Source organism: Candoia aspera, chromosome 7 (genome assembly GCF_035149785.1).
Source record: "Candoia aspera isolate rCanAsp1 chromosome 7, rCanAsp1.hap2, whole genome shotgun sequence".
NCBI lineage: Eukaryota > Metazoa > Chordata > Lepidosauria > Squamata > Boidae > Candoia > Candoia aspera.
The window spans coordinates 1144027-1162621 of NC_086159.1; the positions used below are offsets into that span (position 1 = coordinate 1144027).

At 52.6% G+C, this 18595-nt stretch overlaps 1 protein-coding gene across 2 annotated transcripts in view; it reads right to left on the reverse strand.

The window, feature by feature from the left end:
- The window catches only part of SHANK3 (SH3 and multiple ankyrin repeat domains 3), a 262450-nt gene that overhangs the window by 151226 nt on the left and 92629 nt on the right, over nt 1-18595 (reverse strand). For both annotated transcript variants that reach the window (XM_063309491.1, XM_063309492.1), the window contains exon 10: nt 14582-14915. In XM_063309491.1, the coding sequence (XP_063165561.1) occupies nt 14582-14915 (334 nt within the window). The remainder of the gene's footprint in view (nt 1-14581; nt 14916-18595) is intronic.

Below are 18595 nucleotides of genomic sequence, written 5' to 3' on the forward strand. Positions count from 1 at the left end.
TGGCGTGGGCTGGTCCATGAAGTCACGAAGAGTCGGAAGCGACTAAACGAATAAACAACAACTAAAATTGAGAAGTTGGAACAATAAATGGTCTATATGACTAGATTTAATAATGTTAAAGGACTGAGCTAATTTTATATTAACATTTTATGGATATATACTTAGTTTCTACAAATGTTACTCACTTATTCATTATTCTATATATCTTTTTCTAGTACTACTATATTTTTGGTTGTACTTTATTATACTTTATCTTCTGGTTATTTTATTTATTTTATTTTTTATCCATTCCATTGTGTCCGATTCTCAGAGACTGCCTGGACAAGTCCCTGCAGTTTTCTTGGCAAGGTTTTTCAGAAATGCTTTGCCATTGCCTCCTTCCTAGGGCTGAGAGAAAGTGCCTGGCCCAAGGCCACCCATCTGTCTTTCATGCCTAAAGTGGGACTAGAGCTCATGATCTCTCAGCTTCTAGCCTGGTGCCTTAATCATGAGACCACACTGGCTCTCTCTGGTAGATGATAGATAGATAGATAGATAGATAGATAGATAGATAGATAGATAGATAGATAGATAGATAGATAGATAGATAGATATTGCCCTGTCCCACACTCGTTCCACTTTCTTTCCAAGTTAAAGCCTCTGGTCCCAAGATCAGTAACTCTCCCAGATTAAGAACTCAGCTGAATCAGGCCACAGGCCATGAAGCCTAGAGTCTTCGGCCTCCACTGTGACCAGCTGGAGAAATCTAACTGGTCTTGGTGGGGACAATCACCCCCTCCCATCAGGTTCCCCAGCAACTGCTTGGGGCCACCATTGTGATACCGGAGAAAGCAAAGACCAGGAGAGTGGCGTCCCCACCTTCTGCTCAGGAGCATCTCAGAGGCACGTGCTTGGCCGCTGTGAGCGACAGAAGTCTGGACCGGGATGGCCTTGGTGTGACCTAGCGAAACCCGCCTTATCCAACACAGCCATCCTCTCTCAGAACCGCGGGTGGCCGTGCTTCCCTCACGGATCAGCTACTGCCATGGGACCTTAAGGCACCCGGATCCAAACTCTCCAGAGCTCCGCAGCTGTAACCCATATCCCGAACATCCCCAGGCAGGAGCAGGGGGTGATCCAGCGTTGCAGAAGATCAGGCAGGGTCCCCAGTTCCGCCTTCTGAGCTCTCATCCAGGGCCATCCCGTGAAGGGGTACATCGCTCGCTCTTCTGTCAGGGCCCCCTCCCTCTTGCACGGCTGCTTGCCTCAGGAGGATCTCCAAGAGAGCTCTGCGTTGATCCTATCTTGTCACGCTTAAAAGGAAGGTCATGTTCGTGTCAAGCTTGAAGTTGTGGACACATCCACTCTGCCATCTGGGTAAGAGGAGGGAGGTGGTTCGCCTCTTCCTTCCTTCAATAGGGTTTTTCAGCTTCCCGGTTTCCCAGGGAGGTCCCCATCCAGGCACTGTCCAGGTCCAGCCTCGCTTAGCTTTCTAGGACAGTCAAGGTTTCCTAGGTGCTACCTGCTAAAGAACACACAGCATCCATCCCTGGAGCACTTTGGCCCAGCCGTAGGGCCTCCCCGGGAGGGACCTGGCCTGGCTGCGGAGCTCCCGCTGCCTCTGTTCTTGTCGGCCATGAGGGCTTGCAGCAGACAAGACCCTGCGAGGAGGGGTCCCACCAGAGAGAGGAGGCTGGCCCAGCAGTACAAGTTGTGGCAGAAACCTTAAGCCAGGGTAGAGTGAAGAACAGCAGAATAGATAACGGATGCCCATCGAAGCAAATAGTTGTGGCTCCGGGTTGAACAGTGGAGTCCTTTGTGCTCTCTGAGCCTGGTGGTTTCCTTGCAGACATTTCATGGCCAGACTAGGCAGCATCTTCAGTGAGAAGAGGGAGGGGGCCTTGCTCTCAGTTTATACACCGTGGCTTGCCCTGCTTGTGTTGGCAGGGGTGATGTTCTCTCCCTGGGAGTTCCTTGTCAGGGCTGTTGTTTGCTGCTTGGTTGAGTGCCTGAGAGAGAAGATACAGCTGATCTAGAGGGCACTTCTTCCCCATCCTGGCCAGGCAGGAAGCGCTAAGAGGCCAGACAGCTTTGGCATTAGCTCTGGCATCCTTGAAGGATTAGCACATGTATGGGCAGGCTCAGAACAGACAAGTGTAGGTTTCCTAGCTAAGCAGGCCCTCTACTCAAAATGGTAACCCCTGCAGAACGTAGCAGGCAAAAAAGCAGATGGGCAGCAGTGCCGACACGCTCCGTCCGACTTGCACCTCTGCCCACCTCTATCCCTCCACTGCCGAACTCACATTTAGAAACTTTGGGGGCATTCAGACAACCATCCTTTGGCTTTATTGTGCACTAAGACATCATCCCCAGGGTATGCTGTGACACTTTACTAGATGACAGGGTACCTGCAGGGTGTGGACATCCTTCAGCTCCAGGGTTCCAGAGGGGCAGCAACACGCCATCTTTACCAACACACAGGGCACCCTGGCCACAGTGCACTGAGCCCTGGAGAAACTGACCAGCCGGGATTTCCCCCACTTTCTTGGGAAGAACGTCAGATGGGGCACCAGACCCAGGCACAGCTGGGGAGAATCCCCCAGACATGCTGTGCTCCGAGCTTGGCTTTGAACTGTCCATCTTGCATGGCCTCCTGAGATGAAGACCCCGGCCTTGCGACTCTCTCCTTCCACCATTGCAATCCCATTTGCGAGCGTTCAAGTGGGCCTTTGGATCACAGGCAGAGGTTCCAGATTTTCTTCTAGCGTCATTAAGAACAGGAGCATCAGGGGCACATCTCCTCGGAAGCAAGTACTCCTTAATACGAATTTCAAACAGCTCTTCAAATGCCATTCGGCTGTTCTCCAGCTCCGGGCGTGTGTGTGTGCGGGTCTGCGTACCAAAGCACTACCTTCGCACTTTGTGTTAGGTTTCAGAATCAAGCCGTGGTCGTGCAGGAAGGGGGACCTGCAACTGTATTTCCATTTTTGTATGTCTTTTGAGTTGATTATGAGCAAAGGCTTCATGCTCTGAATGGTATGTTTAAGGTTCTGTGATTCTGTGATTCTATAAGCCTCTGCTGTCACACGGTTCACACAACAGGTTTTACATCCGTGGGTGGGATTTTCTTTCTTCACATACAAGGCCCTCTTCTCTGCACGGGGATGTCACTCTGGTCACTGTTAGCAAGCGAGGCTCGCTCTCCTCCTTCCTCTGCAGGTGCTGGCGCACTTAAGAAGGGTTTCCCAGGCCTTGTTGGTTTCCATGGAGGGTCCACGCAAAAAGGCAGCGAGGAAGACAGAAAGACTGAGGAATCTGAACACCTTTTATCCAACCCTTTTCACAAGAAATCCAATGTGTGGGGAATCATTAAGAAAACAAGGCCAGCCACTAGGCAAATAATAAATAGGTGAATAATCAAGCATCGAGGCAAAAATGAATATGGTACTTCAAAACAGCAGCAAAATGAGCACTACAGGGATTTCACAGATCTCCTACTTGACTGCCGCTGAACCCACAACGTGTTTCCCTAATTTGGTATCCTCCAGATGTCTCTGGGCACGCTGGCTGGGGATGATGGGAGACAGACTTCAATGAATCGGGCAGGGGGGCAGTCGGGGAAGGCTGATCTAAGTGGAGAAGCTCCAGGGGGGAGAACAGCCTGCAGAGATGCTGAAAGTCAGAAGGAAAACCCTTCTTGACAGGCCCAAGGCACCAAGACCCACAGCCGGGGGGGATTCTTCCACGGCAGCCCAGCCCGTGAACGTGATGGGGAGCATCACCCACAAGCAGGCCACGTTGCTTTTTAGAGGAACCCAATGGGCTATGGAGGTTTATTTGTTTATTTATCAAATTTCGTCACTGCCCATCTCCTCAAAAGAGGGAGGTTAATGCAGCTTGAAGCCTAAACCTTTTGCAACGGTGGCTACTCCGTGCGACCGTCTGCCTGACAGTCTTTCAAGCTGAGTGATTGCTTGGGGATAAGGAGGGTGCCTGCAATGCCAGCGGCGGGCTCTCTGCTCCCACCGGGGATGACGGCACTTGTTAAGAGCGGGAGAAGACCCTGCTGGCACCGGCATCAAGGACTGTACCATGCACGTCCTGGAATGGGGGCTCTGCATGGCTCAGCCCAGCGCTCAGGTTCAGCGGGGCCCACAAGTGCAGCCCAACTCGAAGGGCACCGAGTCAACATGAGGATGTGCCCCCCCTGCCACCAGGATGGACCTGGGTGGCTCGCCACGTGTGCAAGGCCGAGGGGCTTGGCCTGGAAGAAGAGAGAGCAGGCCAGAGGAGGTGGCAATGGCCACAGTCCTGCCGTCACAGGAGCCTTTTGGAGACTGGTGGCGGTCTGGATGGCTGATCGTTAAGCTCTTGGATTGGTACAATTTATTGCTTGGCTGCAACGTTTTTAGCGTTATATAATGGCAACATCCACACAGTTGAATTAGAACCCATCTGCTGCTTTCACACAACACACTGAACCACAAATGAAGCCCTCTGGCTGAGTTCACACAACATGCCAAACCACACACACATGCACACGCTAGAAACTGAGTCATAATGAAGACTAATCAAACTTAGCCTGATTAGGAAATGCAGCTGCCTTGTTTGAATGTGTTGTGTGAACACGGCCACCGTTCAGTTGCATGTTTATATAAATTGGGTGACCCTGAGATTGGGACAGGACATGCACCGGCTGAGTGCATAATTGTCTAAGAGCCCCACCCTCAAGACTTAAGAAGGACATCACAGCCCTGGAAGACCGTGCCTAATGCCGCCTTGGCTGAGGGCAGGGTAAAGTGAGTGAGGAGGCAGGGATATCAGCCATGAAAGCCACCTGGGGGAAAATCAGCGGGGAAAATCTCCTGTTCCTGAAGTCCTCACGGCTGCATCTGTCAACATTTCCCAACCCCAATTAATTGTTCCTACAGTCCTGGTCTTGCCAGGCCCAAACTATCTTTAATTTTCACAGCCTGTTCTTCTGGAAGACTTCCATCTCTGACCCCTCCTTGTACTGATATGGAGAATGCAGCCCATGGCTAATTAGAGCCAATTAGTGCCAAGTTTCACACCTCGCCACTGGAGGAGGCAGGTAACCAAGAGACTTGAAAACCTCCCTCCTCCCAGATTCTCACGACACAACGCTCACTCTCTGGGAGACCAGCACGGCATTTGTTCTCAGCTCAGGGGAATCAGGAGGCTGTGATCCCCAAGGGGTCCCATAGGGGATAGCAAGTTTGAGCGTGGGGCACCAATCGAGCACAATGAGTTCCACTCACTGTTTTCTGAGACACCACAGAGGTGCCTCTGGCGGCCCAGTCATCTGTGGGGACAAACGACCAAAGAGAAGGACGTCCATTAATCACACGGCCTTGTCCCCAACGTCCTTCTCCATCACGGGGAGCAGCACAACTGGGCAGCAGAGGCCAGAAGCAGAAGCTGCACAAGCTCAGAGAAAGGTGGGCAGCTTTTGAAAGCACTGCTCCAAAAGGAAGTGGGAAGCTCTTGAGAACTCCTCCGCCAGCCTTGCCGCGGTACCTGCCTTTATCGGAACGCAAAGGATCTCTCTGTGTGCTACTGCTCTGAGGACAAGAAATAAGTAAGAGGAGCTGGAGGCCTAAGCACAGAATGACAAATACGGCTTAACGGGCATAGCAGAAGCGTGGTGGGAAGACTCCTGAAGGACACTCTTTGGCTGAAAGGAACAGAAGAGATTGGAAGGGAGGAGGAGTTGCAGTGCATGATAAAAATACCCATTTCTGCTCAGCTGTCCAAAGGAATGAACTTCGCAGGGCTGAAGAGCACCCGGGACAGAGTAAGGAAGCAGAGGGATGGGAAAAGCAGAGCTGTGGCTGGTGTCTCATGCTGTTCCTCCAGGCAAGGGAAGAGGAGGGTGATGCCTCCCTGAAGCAGACCTAAAGGGATGGGAGACTTTAATAAGCCAGACACCTGTTGAGAGACTCAACACACTTGGTCCCTCCAGAAAATTTGACTTGCCTTGCTGGTGACTTTCTCCTTCAGAGGACGGAGACAGGCACAGAGGGGTCAACCACTCTTGACTTGATGCTACAGGCAGTCCTCGCTTAACCATCATTCGTTCAGTGACAGTTCGAACTTACAACAGTGCTGAAAAAAACAACTTATGACTGGAACTCACACTTACCACTGTCGCAATGTCACTGTGCTTGGCAACCAGTTCACGTTTATGACCGTTGAAGCATCCCATGGCCACGTGATTGCCATTTTTGACCTTTCTGGTTGGCTTCTGGCAAACAAAATGAATGGGGAACTGCATGGTTCGCTTAATTCGCACAGTATTTCACTTAACACCTGCCGCAAAAAAGGTCGTATAATCAGGTTGGATTCGCTTAATGACTCCTTTGCTTAGCAACTGAAATTCCAGTCCCAATTGTGGCTGTTAAGTGAGGACTACCTGTAATCAACAGGAAAGACTTAGCTGAAGAGGTAGAAGAAGCAGGATCTGTGGGGGAAAGGAACCAATCCAGGACTTGGTTTTAACAGAAACCCAAACTCAGCATTACGGAACACTTATTTTGGACTTGGTAAAGTGGATTTAATAATCTCAAAGCAGCCATAAGTAGGATTCTATGGCAGGAGAAGCCAATAGGAAAAAGAGCTCAAGGTGGTGAGAGTCCTAGAGAAGGAGATACTAAAAGCACAGTTGAGGGGGACAAGGTGGCTGCAGAACAAATGCTTAGTGAAGTTCTGAAAACGGAAAAGTCCCAGGCAGGAAGCGGAAGGAGAGGGGTTCCCCAAGGAAGAGTACAGACAGGTAGCCCAGAACTGTAGCGGGGGCATCAGGAAGGCAAAAGCTCGGAACGAGTTGAGATTGGCAAAGGCTGCTAAGAATAACAAAGGGGGCTTCATTAGATACATTCAAAGGTCAAGAGAAGGAAATGGACCCGTATGCCAGCCACCAGTGGCCGCAGCAAATGCTAACAGAGCCATCACATTCCTATCTGGTTCGGTCTTCTACCAAAACCACCACCACCCACCCTTGGGTTCCACCAGGAAACTGGAAAGAGAAGGATGGAAGCTTGAGACTAACAGAAAGAAGTTTAGGGGATGCCTCTTCCCTTTTAATGAGTTTGAATTTCCTGGATCAGACAAATGCCATCCTCGGGTCCTGAAGGAACCAACTGATGGTTTGGATGGACCCGTTTGTACTATCTTTGCGCATGGCTGCAGAATTGATGAAGTGCCAGAGGACTGGAGGTGAACAAATGTTGTTGCTATTGTCAAAAAGGGGGAAAGGAAGATCCAGCAAATCACAGATCCGTCCAACATGCTGTAAATACCTGGGCAGGTGTTGAGAGCAGATCATAAAGAAATTGGCCTATAAGCCTCTTCAAAACAAGGCAGTCAGAACCTGAAATCAGCATGGATTTGTCAAGAAGAAATCTTTCCCGACTGATCTTTTGGCTGGGCAACTTCCTTAATAGATTGTGGGAATGTCGTAGACACAAAACATCTTTTCAGCAAAGTATTTGTCATAGTATCCCATGATGTGCTGCTTAGCCCGTTAGTTAAGGGTGGGCTGGATGACATGACAGATAAATGGATTCATACGTAGGTGGCTCAGAAGTCATATTCTTAGAGTGCTCAGCAGATTGGAGACTGGTATTTAATAAGGGTAAAGTTCTTTACTTTAAAGAAACAAAAATCAAATGCATGGGATGGGTGCACCAAGCTTGGGATATACCTGAAGCAAAGATTTTGATTGCAAACTGAATTTTTGAAATGGCTAAAAAAAAAAAAGAAATAAAAAAAAGAGGCCAAATGCCATTTTAGGCTGCATCAATAAAAGTGTAATTTCCAAATCATAGGAAGTAACTGTACCACACTATTTTGCTTTGGTCAGACCCCAGCTGAGGTTCTCTATCCAATTCTGGGCCCCGCACGTAAAGATGATTCAGATCCCAATTCCTAGCCCCCTCAGATGGCATGGCCTCCTTCGCTAGTTTAGGATAATGGGGGGTGTCCTCCTTCAGTGGGTGAAATTAGCACGAAGTCTTCCTGATCATTCCTGTTTCTTCTCCTCCCCCCCCCCTATTTTTGGCCACTGAGTGTTCAATATTTGCTTGACAGCTGCGCAGCCTGACAATGTGGCATATTCACCACTAAACTCCTCACAGGAGAATTTTGAAGGGGAGGGACGGAAGGCAGGATAAACTGACTTCAGATGCATTAATGCTGCTCGTTGAGGCTGAATCCCAGATGAGCCGTGGAACCTTCTTGCCTCCTACGATGTAAGGGGAGGGCTGGAACAAAGAGGGATCCCAAAGAGGCATCTGGGCAGAGATGGGGCAGAGAGGCCCACGCCCTCTTTCCAGGCCAACCCGGGCTGGAGCTCCAGCCACCCCCGGTTCCTGCTCTTCTTCTTCACGGCTGCTGTTGCAGCAAGAGGAGGAGGAATGGAAGACTCCTGTCGCAGGCCCAATGCTCTCCATTGCACAGCCTGAATGTAATTTGTGATGCGGTAATTCCTACCTGAAGTGAAAAATAGTGTTTTGGAATATCAGCCCCTGTGAAAATATTTTAATGCTGCAGGGAGCCTGAGGAGAAAAGATTAAAGTTTACAATGCAATCTTTTCAGCCTGAGGAAAGCTCACAGGGTGGCGATGGGTGGGGGGGCAGGGCCCATTCTCATCTGCAAGTGGGTGCCCTCGGCTCAGCTCGCCCCGTCTGCCAACCGGCCGGCCGGCTCGTGCAATCTTTGGGGAGACCAGCAGCATCACTGGCACAACCTGCTCCCGAGGGACGAACGAGGCTCCCTCCGTGCCAGAGACCAGTGGGCCCCTGAAGAATCCCACACTGCTTTGCCTCGTGAAGCCCATCCGCATTCACACAACAGGAGGAAGCGCCTCTCCAAAGCCCGGAGGCTCCTCTGCCTGCCCCATCCACATCTGGACATGCCAGGGGCTACCTGTCTCCCCCCTCACACACAGCCCCCACTAACCTCCCACCCGAAAGGGGAGAAGCCCCACCGGTTGCTCTCTCTTCCTGGGGACCTGCTGATGTGGCCCAAGAAAGGCCGTAAGAGAGTCGTTGGTGGAGAGCATGAATAATGGGTGGTGCTTGTGTCAACCCGTGTTAGTGATGCTTCCTTTTCCTTTTCTGATGTCATGCCTTTAATTTCCTTAGCTTGTTATTTCTTACTTCTTTCTGCTGCTTGCAAAACATTACAGCCACTTTGAGTCGGAGGACTGAAGCAGCAAAACAACAAAGGGATGGTGTAATGGGGATGGACGTCTGTGCAAAGGACCGCGGTTAGCTTGAACTGCTCTCCCTGGCAAGCCCTTGAGGCCCTCTCACACCCATTATGCATGGTGGGACGGAGGCACGGGAATCCTCTTGCTGCCCTCTTGCTCCCTGCAAGAAGAGAGTACTCCCAGACGGAGGAGGGTGCAAGTATACTCAGACACTCCTCAACCGAAGCCTTCAAGGTTGCTTCTAGGACCAAAATGAGGATATTTCCACTCCAAGCCCACAGAGAGGCTACTTGTAGCCTTCTGGTGGACAGGCCACCACTCCTTCCAAAATGGGACCTGACTGGGCTGGATTCTGGCTTAAGCAACGCCTTTCACTTCACCATGCACCTTTCTCTGCTTTTCCTGCTACTGCTATTTCTGGTCTTCTATCTTCTCTTGGTCAGAGGTCAAACAAAAGGCCCCGTTTTCAGATCATGTTTTTCCTAAGGATCCTGCACAGGGAAAAGAGGACACTCCACATCATGATTCACCATGAGCACCTCAGCCAGGCAGTTAACCCAGAGCGCCCAGCACGCTTCAGTCTCAGAGTTGCATTTCTTGAAGCACTGGCCTTGGCAACCCCCTCTAGATCCCCAGAAGAACAAGAGAGAGAAAGGAAAGCAGGTGGGTAGGCTGCTCCTAGGCAGCGTGGCTCCGAACCCAAGGAGCGCTCCAGGACTTTGGGGAACTTCATTTACACAGGACTTGGAATATCTCAGAAATCCAAGATCTACTTGATGAGGTGTTCAGAGGTGGCCTTCCATGACGGCACGCACGCTTGGCTTCCCTGAGCAACCACAGTGATGCTTTCTGGGTTGAGGAGTTCTTCTCATCCTGATTGGAAGGACTATGATCAGAATGGAACAGATGCAAACTGTCCTGCTTTGCAAAACGGGCAAGCCTCCATCCTTCTAAGAGAAAAAGCAGGAGGAAATGGACAAAAATGCTGCTGCACTAAACTGCCCCTCTGTAAGTGTCTCCTCTGAAAAAGGCACTGGCTGGAATTCTTGCATGGTGATTTTAACTTTCCTTCTATGAATCAGAACTCTTATACAGGTAGTCCTCACTTGAGAACCACAACTGAGACCGGAATTTCAGTTGCTAAGCGAAGTGGTCATTAAGCGAATCCAACCCAATTTTACAACCTTTTTTGCAGTGGTCATTAAGCGAATCACGCAGTTTCCCATTTATTTTGCTTGTCAGAAGCCGACCAGGAAAGTCAAAAATGGCAATCACATGACCACAGGATGCTGTGATGGCCATAAATGCGAACCGGTCGCCAAGCACCGAAATCTTGATCATGTGGGATCACAGGGACGCTGCAATGGTCAGAAGTGTGAAAACTGGTCATAAGACTTTTTTTCAACACTGTTATAAGTCCAAACTGTCACTAAACAAAAGATTGTTAAGTGAAGAATATCTGTATTCTTTTTCCTTGGATTAACAGTTTACTGCCTAGACAGAGGAGGGTCTGACATCTGGTTTCTCGGTTTGATGAACTGGGATACCTGCATTCCATAAAGCGTAAATGCGCGTGAATCCCATGCTGGACTGAGATAGCCCATACCCGAAGAAGGAACAACTGCAGAAAATCTGTTTAGCAGGAGACACTGAAGACCATTACAAGCCACTGGAATAAGCTGCTTCCACAGAGCAGCTGTGCCCAGAGGGGTCTTGTTCTGAGAATGAGTGGGTCCTTAGTGGGCAAGTGGTGTTCTTGAGAGCAGGCTGAGGGACCCCAGTGAAGAGCAGCATGGTCTCTGGCCCTGGCAAGCAGAAAGGTAGAGGAGATCACCTGGGCAGCATGGAGAGCCCAATCAAACTGACCTCTGACCCAGCTGATCCTGCCCTTCTGGCAATTCTTCTCCCCCACAACTTCCCAATGGAGAACAAGGGTGGGCAAGATGTCCTCCTGAAGATATTGTGTGCTTTATTCCTCCCAGAAAGTGGAGGTTCCAGGCTCCTTTGAACAAGAACAGCCAACAAACTTAACCAGGGTTAGGTAAGAAACAACCGCTCCTTCTAGAGGCAGCCCTGGCCCAGGTGTGATTGCACTGTGCTTGGAGAAGGTTTAGAAGAGAATGCCGATGGCTGCTTGCTTATTTGCTCCACGGAGGCATTGCCTCAAACCCATTCATTATGGCTCCTTCCCCACCCTCTGCCAATGAAGGCGGAGGGATCTCTGAAGGGGGAAGGTTCCCAAACATTGAAGATGCAAGAACAGTCTCCCTCTTGGCCCGCAGGGGATGGCGGCAGCCGAGTTTCCATTGGGGGACAACATAATCAAAGAGTTGGATTTAGTCACAGCAGCCGCCACCCAAACTTGTCAAGACTCTTCCCAACGCAGACCCAAGAGAACCTCGTTGGCCTGATATTGGCTCCCACCTGATCCCTGCAGATGGAGCCATTGTGATCTGTTTCCAGCCAAACCCTCACTTTCACCTTTTCTAAAGATCACTACAACCGGGAGCGTAACACCGGCTCCCCTCTCATGGCCCTCTGCAGCGTGGCCCTGGCGGACCCTCTGGTCTGTTAGGGGCAGTGGACCTCCTTGGCGTGCTGGCCAAGTGGCAGGGCAGTGGTGGGAAGGGGAGAAGAATAAGGGGGCTGGGGGGTGGGAAGAAGGGAAGACGGGAGGGCCCCAGTGAAGAGGTGGGATCAATGAAGTGCCAAGAGAAGAGGGAGACAGGTGGGCTGGGCACCCCCAAGGAAGAGAGGCAGGCACGGGTCCAGAAGCTGGGAGAAGCCGATTCCTGCAACGGAACATCTGTTTGGTGCTTTTCACTCAGCCAGCCCAGCACCCTTTTCATTTTCTTCCCCTTCCTTCTCTCAGCCTAAGGCAGGAACCTGTATTTTTTTTAAAATGTTTTTCTTGCATGGAGGGGAACCACCACCATCATTACAGCCAGAGGCCCCTTGTTGAAATCACTGTGTCCACAAACACAGAAAGAAATGCGGCATGGACTCTCTGCAGCCCAGACTCGGGAATCAACTATCTCAGCCAAGGCAGCAGCCCCACAGTCCCCCCCCCCCCCCGCCAGCCTCTGTGCAGGTTGGTATGAACTGGAGCATCTGGATCCTTGCCGGGGGCATATGCCCATTTTGCTTCTGAGCTGCCAGCAGACAGCGTGCACTGGAAATCACACCGGCCGAGGGGTTCTTTGGCCACGTCTCACCCTCAAATTACCAACAACTCAGGGCCCTGATAACTCAGGGCCGTACTTCCAGGATGGGTGAAATGCTCTGCTTGGGGACTTTAAAGCACTTTGTTTCTGAGGGCCTGAAATATTTGGAAGCCGTTGCATTGGAGAGTTTCCACTGGGGGTTGTCTCCAGCATCCCAGAACTGGGGAGGCCATCCTGCTTTGCTCCCACTCAGACCACCCCTGGGCTAATGACGGTCCTGAACATGCGAAATCAAGAGTTCTGTTTCCTGCTCAGAGGCCAAGGCAAGCAGAGGATCTCCCCACCACCCCAGCCCAGTGCCCAGCCTTTTCAACTACTTCCCTCCATGCATCCCAGAGGGACAGACAAGGGAGCTTTGCACGAGCACCCGTCAGTTGGTTCTGCTGGTTGGAGCGATGACGCTGTATGCCAGCACCCTGCCCTCTTGGCAGCCAACTGGCAGCATTTGTGATGCCTCCCAGAATTGCTGTGAAATGTGTATGTGCGTCGGAGGAGGAAGGGAACAGGGCTACAGTAAGCTGCAACCTTCTTTGGTAAGCAAAAGGCGGCTTGTGTGAACACCGCCTGCAAGTGCAAACTTTCATACAGCCTCCCCCTCTAAGTGAATGGAGTCATCTCTATTCACATGACCAATGGCCATGCAGGCTGGAGGAGATGAGAGTCGCATCCCACACATCTGAAGAGCATCAACTAGGAACACGATAAACATCTCAGGAGAAGGAGAGAAGACACATGGAAAAGGCAGCTGGATGCGTGCTCTGCCAGAAAGAGCAGTGTGACTTGAGGGCACCATGGGTGAGGGGGCCCCAACCAAAATGGGCAAGGCCCCAGGTAGATATAGGAGGCCGCTTGCTGAGATCCTCAGCACTTTCATCCAGAGGGCTTCAAGACCCAAATGGCAATGGGTGACTACCTTGCCTCTGCTTCCCCTCCCACCTTTCTTTTCCAGAAAATGGGGTGCTTCTTCCTAGAAGCGGGGAGGAGACACCAGGCCCCCCTGGAGCCACTGGGAAAACCACCATCCATCTTCCAGAGTCCACCCTCAAACCAACAGCGGTTCAGCTTGGGCATGGAGGCCAGGCTGCCCTGCCACTGGGATGGATCTGGGGTCCACCTTGCTCCCTCCTGCACCCCAGAACTCCAGGTTAAGGGACTTGGTAGGATTCCCAGAACCTTGAACTTCTGGTTGCGGAAGATGCCCAGATTGGTGGCTTGTGGCTTCTGTCAAGTGCAAACCAAGGTTAACTATAGCCTCTAGCTATCTTCAGCCAATAAGCAACCCACCCGTAGATGGACTGATGTCTGAGGAGAAGGAGAACAGCCAGGAAACTGGTGAGGAAGCTTCCACCACCTAAGTTTAGGAGGAGGCGGTTAATGGCCAGGTCTCCCTAAGCCGGCTCCGCACGGCTCACGCAGGTCCCCCAGCCTCCTTCCACACAGAAAGCAACGCCACAGAGCCAGGCACGCAGGCGAGGCGGCCGCGGAGGCTGGCCCCCTCCCCTGGCAAATGACCAAAGAGTTTTAGTCGCCTCACCGGGATCAAAGCCTCGCACCGCCAATCCACCACGGAAGCGACTCCCGCGCTTGAGCCCAGCCACCCCGCGGGCGCCCTCCGGACTCCTGGCGGCGCCGCTGCTCGGAGCGGCACGGCCCCGGAGGCCGGGCACGGCCCTCCCCTCAGACCCGGGCAAAAAGAGGGGGAGCCGACTGGCTGAAAGGGCCTGCCCTTCCCCGTAAGTTAAGGTGCCAGGCCGGCGAGGGGCAACCGCAGCCCCTCTGTGAGGTGGGTGGCTCTATAAATTTAATAAATAAATAAGAGACGCAAAACCGAGCGGGCCAGAGGAGGACCCCCAGCCCCGGGAGGGAAGGGGCACCCGCGCACGACGCACAAGCGCGCATTTCTCAGAGGCGGCGGCGCGAGGGAGACTCCCGGGTCCCTGGGAGCCCCTTCTGGGGGTCCCTGGGAGCCCCTTCTGGGGGTCCCTGGGAGCCCCTTCTGGGGGTCCCGGGCAGCCGGAGCCGCCCCGCCCCGCCCCGCCCCGCCGAGGCTTCACCCCGGGCCCCCGTCGGGGCTGCCAGGCAGGAGCCCGGCCAGAAGAGCCGTCCCTCGCCCGACCCCCGACCCCGGCCGCGGGCGGCGCTCACCTGGCCTTGGCGCGGCTGCTCCTCCGCAGGGTGGGGGCGTCGGCCTCCCTCTCCTCCCGCACGCGCTGCAGCGACGGGGAGCGGCTGTGGGCGCTCCGGGGGCCGCCCGCGCTCACGAGGCTGCCCTCCCCCGCCCCGACGGCCGCCTCCCGCATCTGGGCCAGCAGCTGCGGGGGCAGGCCGCGGAGCGAGGGCACCGGCGAGGAGAGCGGGCGGCTCTCGGACTTCAGGTTGTTGTCGCTGGCCGAGCGCTGCAGCAGGCGCGGGGAGGAGAGGCCGGCCGCCCCGACGATCCGTCTCCTCTTGGTGTAGCTCGGGGTTTCTCTAAAAGGCACTGCAAAAGAGCGGGGCCGGCGGGAGGGAAGAAAGAGAGACGGCGTGACCGTTAGGGGGGCAAGACGCGGAGGCGCTCCGGTGCACTTCGCGACTGGCCGGTGAACTCCAGCGCCCTTTGACCGCGCTCGGCGAGAAGGCTGCCGGGGATCTCCGGTGTGGAAGAGGGGTGTACATCTCTCCGGCAAGGGTTTTAACACCAGTTGCACCAAGGTCAGAACCAAGCGGGAAATGCCCATTCTAAAACAGGTCCTTAGAATGAGGGAGGCGTCCAGCAGCCACGTCCGATTCCAGGCAGAAAAAGAAGAGTTCTCCGCTCCTGGGCGCACCGGAGGGCAGAAAGCGGAGCTCGGGGGCGGAGGTTACCAGAAGCAGGGGCTCTGTCCCCCCAGGGAAGCAGCCCGGCACCCTCCCAGGACAGCGTCTCTCGACCTTGGCGGCTTTAAGAAGGGTGGACTTCAACTCCCAGCATTCCCCAGCCAGCATAGTTGCTTCCCATTGCCAGGCCCTGCTTGTTCGAACCCCAAACGGGTCGCCGCAGTCTACCTGCAGGGACGCTGGGCGGGAGGGTGATCATGAAAACTGGCAGAGAAAGGATAGGCGAGAGTCCACCGGCAGTGGGTTCCACTGCACGGGCCCCTTTATGCCAGAGACCTGGACACCGAGACCCACCAGTTCAGATCTAAAGAAGCAGAGGAGGACGTCCAAGGAGAAGCGTGTTTCAGATTGCAGCCGTGCTGTGAACGTGCAGAAAATATCCGTTCTGTTTTTAAATGCGTCCAGCTGCCATTACCTTAGTTCTAATTTTGCCATTTCTGCACAACACGCCCTCCCCCAAACCTGTTTCCCTCCTCCTCCCGGGCCATTCCCCTGCTATTGCTCAAGACAGAAATATTCCGTGTGGAATCCGTGCTCCCAGCACCCTGCGCCATACTGGCAGAGGCTGCTGGGCACTGTAGTTCAGCAACATCTGACGGGCCCTCAGTTTACTGCAGGACGTGAAGCTTCCCCCAAAACGATGAAGGAAGCATTGCGCCGCTGCCACAACGTGCACACAAAAGAGGCAGAGCTTGTGTTGCGTTTGTCATTGCCTTGCACACACATCCCCACCGCCCTCCCCCTGGCGATGGCTCTGGCGTCCCCTCTGAAGAGAACAAGGGGCTCGGGCAACTGAGGGAAACCACAGCAGCTGAAAACTGGTCACTCCAACGGGCAAAACCGAGCGCCTCGCCTTTCCCGACTAACAGACCCCGCCTTTGCCGAGCTGTTTAACCTTGCCTTTTAAATCCCTTCCAACTCAGAAAATCCCGCAAATACTATTTACTCTGTCTACGTTTCAAACCACCATATTTCCCTTGGCATTGAACAGCATTGATCTACTTGTTTGCTTATAGACGGCTTCGATTGTGGATGAATGTAAGCCACGTACACCCCAACAGGGGAAACAAGAAAGATTAAAACCATAAATTATAACAACACGCGGCAAAGCAAACAGTAATCTTAACTACTCATCCCTCCCGCCGAATGGTGTCACTCTCGATAAAAGCCTCTGTCTGCTGCAGGGAGGGAAGCGACCAATTCCTCAATTCCTTAGCAGCTTGGGGGGGGGGGGGGCTGGTCTGACTCAGTTGGGGCGCAGTTCCAAAGGAGAGGGGCAGCCACAGAAAAGGCCCCTCCTTGTGGGGTCTGAGGATAACATTCCTTCAAGGATGGGACCAGGGCCGCAACTGGGGAGGGGGGCAAGCGGGGCCGCGCTGGGGGGCACCAAAATGAGCGCTGGGGGGCGCCAAAATGGGCGTGGAATCCATGTTTGCCCCGGGTGACACAGGCCCTGGCTGCGGCCCTGGATGGGACTTGAAGGGTGCCCTCCCTAGAAAATCCTATTGGACAGGCAAAGACAGCTGGGAGAAGATACCCAGATCTTGGGCCAGGTAGGTTTTAAATGAGACAACCAACACCTCAAACTGCACCTGAAGCCAAGGAGGAGTGATGGTATCTGGGCAAAGAGAGGCATTCTTAATCACATGAGCTGCTGCATTTTGGACCAGCTGTGGCTTCTGGGCGATGCACGTCCATGGAGAATTTGCTGCAACAGTTCAACTGAGGGTGATCAAGGGGCGAGGGACTGTGACCCGGACCTCCTGATCCAAAAGTGGACACTCCTGGCACAACAGATAGAGTTGTGCAAAGGCCCTCCTAGCCACAGCTGCCACCTACTTCTCGAGCAGGATCTGTGAGTCCAGGAGGAACCAGCTGAATCCAAGGGAGCTCAACTGCATCCAGAACCAAAGATGGAGTATCACTGGCCTCAGCTGGCATATGGAACCAGCTACTCCATCTTTCTGGGACTGAGCTAGGATGATTCCTTCTCATCCCAGCTGGGATGGCACCTCAACAGCATCTCTTGTTTGGCCCAGGGTCAAGAAGTATGGCTGGCATCACCCACCTACTGATGATGCCTGACCTTGTGCTGAAGGCTATCCTTTTTCAGGGGCTGTGTGGAGACGTTAAAAGGAGGGGGAAGAGAATATCAGCCCACAATGGAGGCCTTTAGAGATCAATCTGTTTCCCATCATCACCACCACCCCTGAGTGACACTCCCAGGAGGAAGGAGAAGAATTACTGCCAAATTAGTGCCCCCCCTCCAACCTGCAGAGGCCATGATGGATGGTATCAAAGGCAAGTGGGACCTGGAGGGCTGAATTTACCCATCTCGGACTTAGCACAGGTCATCCAGAAGAGCAGTTAATGTTGGCGGTGGCCTTCCAAAAAGCTTTTCAAATAACAATATTCCCTCAGGCATTGGGCCGGGATGTAAGGTGATCCCGGTTATATAGTTGTAGAATTGAAGGATGTTTCTGAAGAATCTTGGCTGCATTGTATTAATGTTGAGGTTATTTTTATTTGACTTTTATTTTTATGGTTTTAATTAATGTTAGCTGTCCAGAGTCATGGGCAGGCATATAAACAATCTAAATAAGTAAGTCAGCAAGTCAGCTCTTTGGGGCACTACCTGGCCTGAATCCAGACTGAAATGGATCTAGACAATCCATCCGTCCTACCTGATCTGTGGATAACTTTCTTACTTCGTTTCTAATTCTAATTCTAACTCATTCTCCTTCCTAATATTTTAAACCATCTCACAGCCCTGGGTTCTTGTTTTCTTTAGTGATCATCATTGATTTCAGATGCACTGGTAATCTTGATAGGAACCAATTATACTGATGTCCCCACATGGTTGTATGTAATTGTATGATTAGTTACAGTTTAATTAACTGTATTACCCAGAAGCGACTGCAAGATTTTCTTCCTTGATTGGTTTCTCTGGCTGTTGGGCTCCCTTTGAGAAAGGGTTTTATCCAAAACATGCTGCCCGGCACTCCCACCTTCTGTCCCAGAAACCCTTTTGAAGAATTTCCCTCAGGGCAAAAAGGGGTGGAGGGAATAACAATTGAATGGCCCCACCGGGCAAAATCACTGCAGACTCAGGAAAGGCGCATGGGCAGGATGCCAGATCCAGATGGCCTCTGCGTGCAGCCAGGGGCCGCGCTAGGCGATCTCCGTGGTCCCTTCCGTTCCATGATCCTTTGATTATTTACTTTGCGTTGCTTTCCCTTTGCTGCCCTCTTCCTCCTTGTGGTCCTCGTGGACCCAAAATTCAGAAGGGGGCAGCTGGACCCA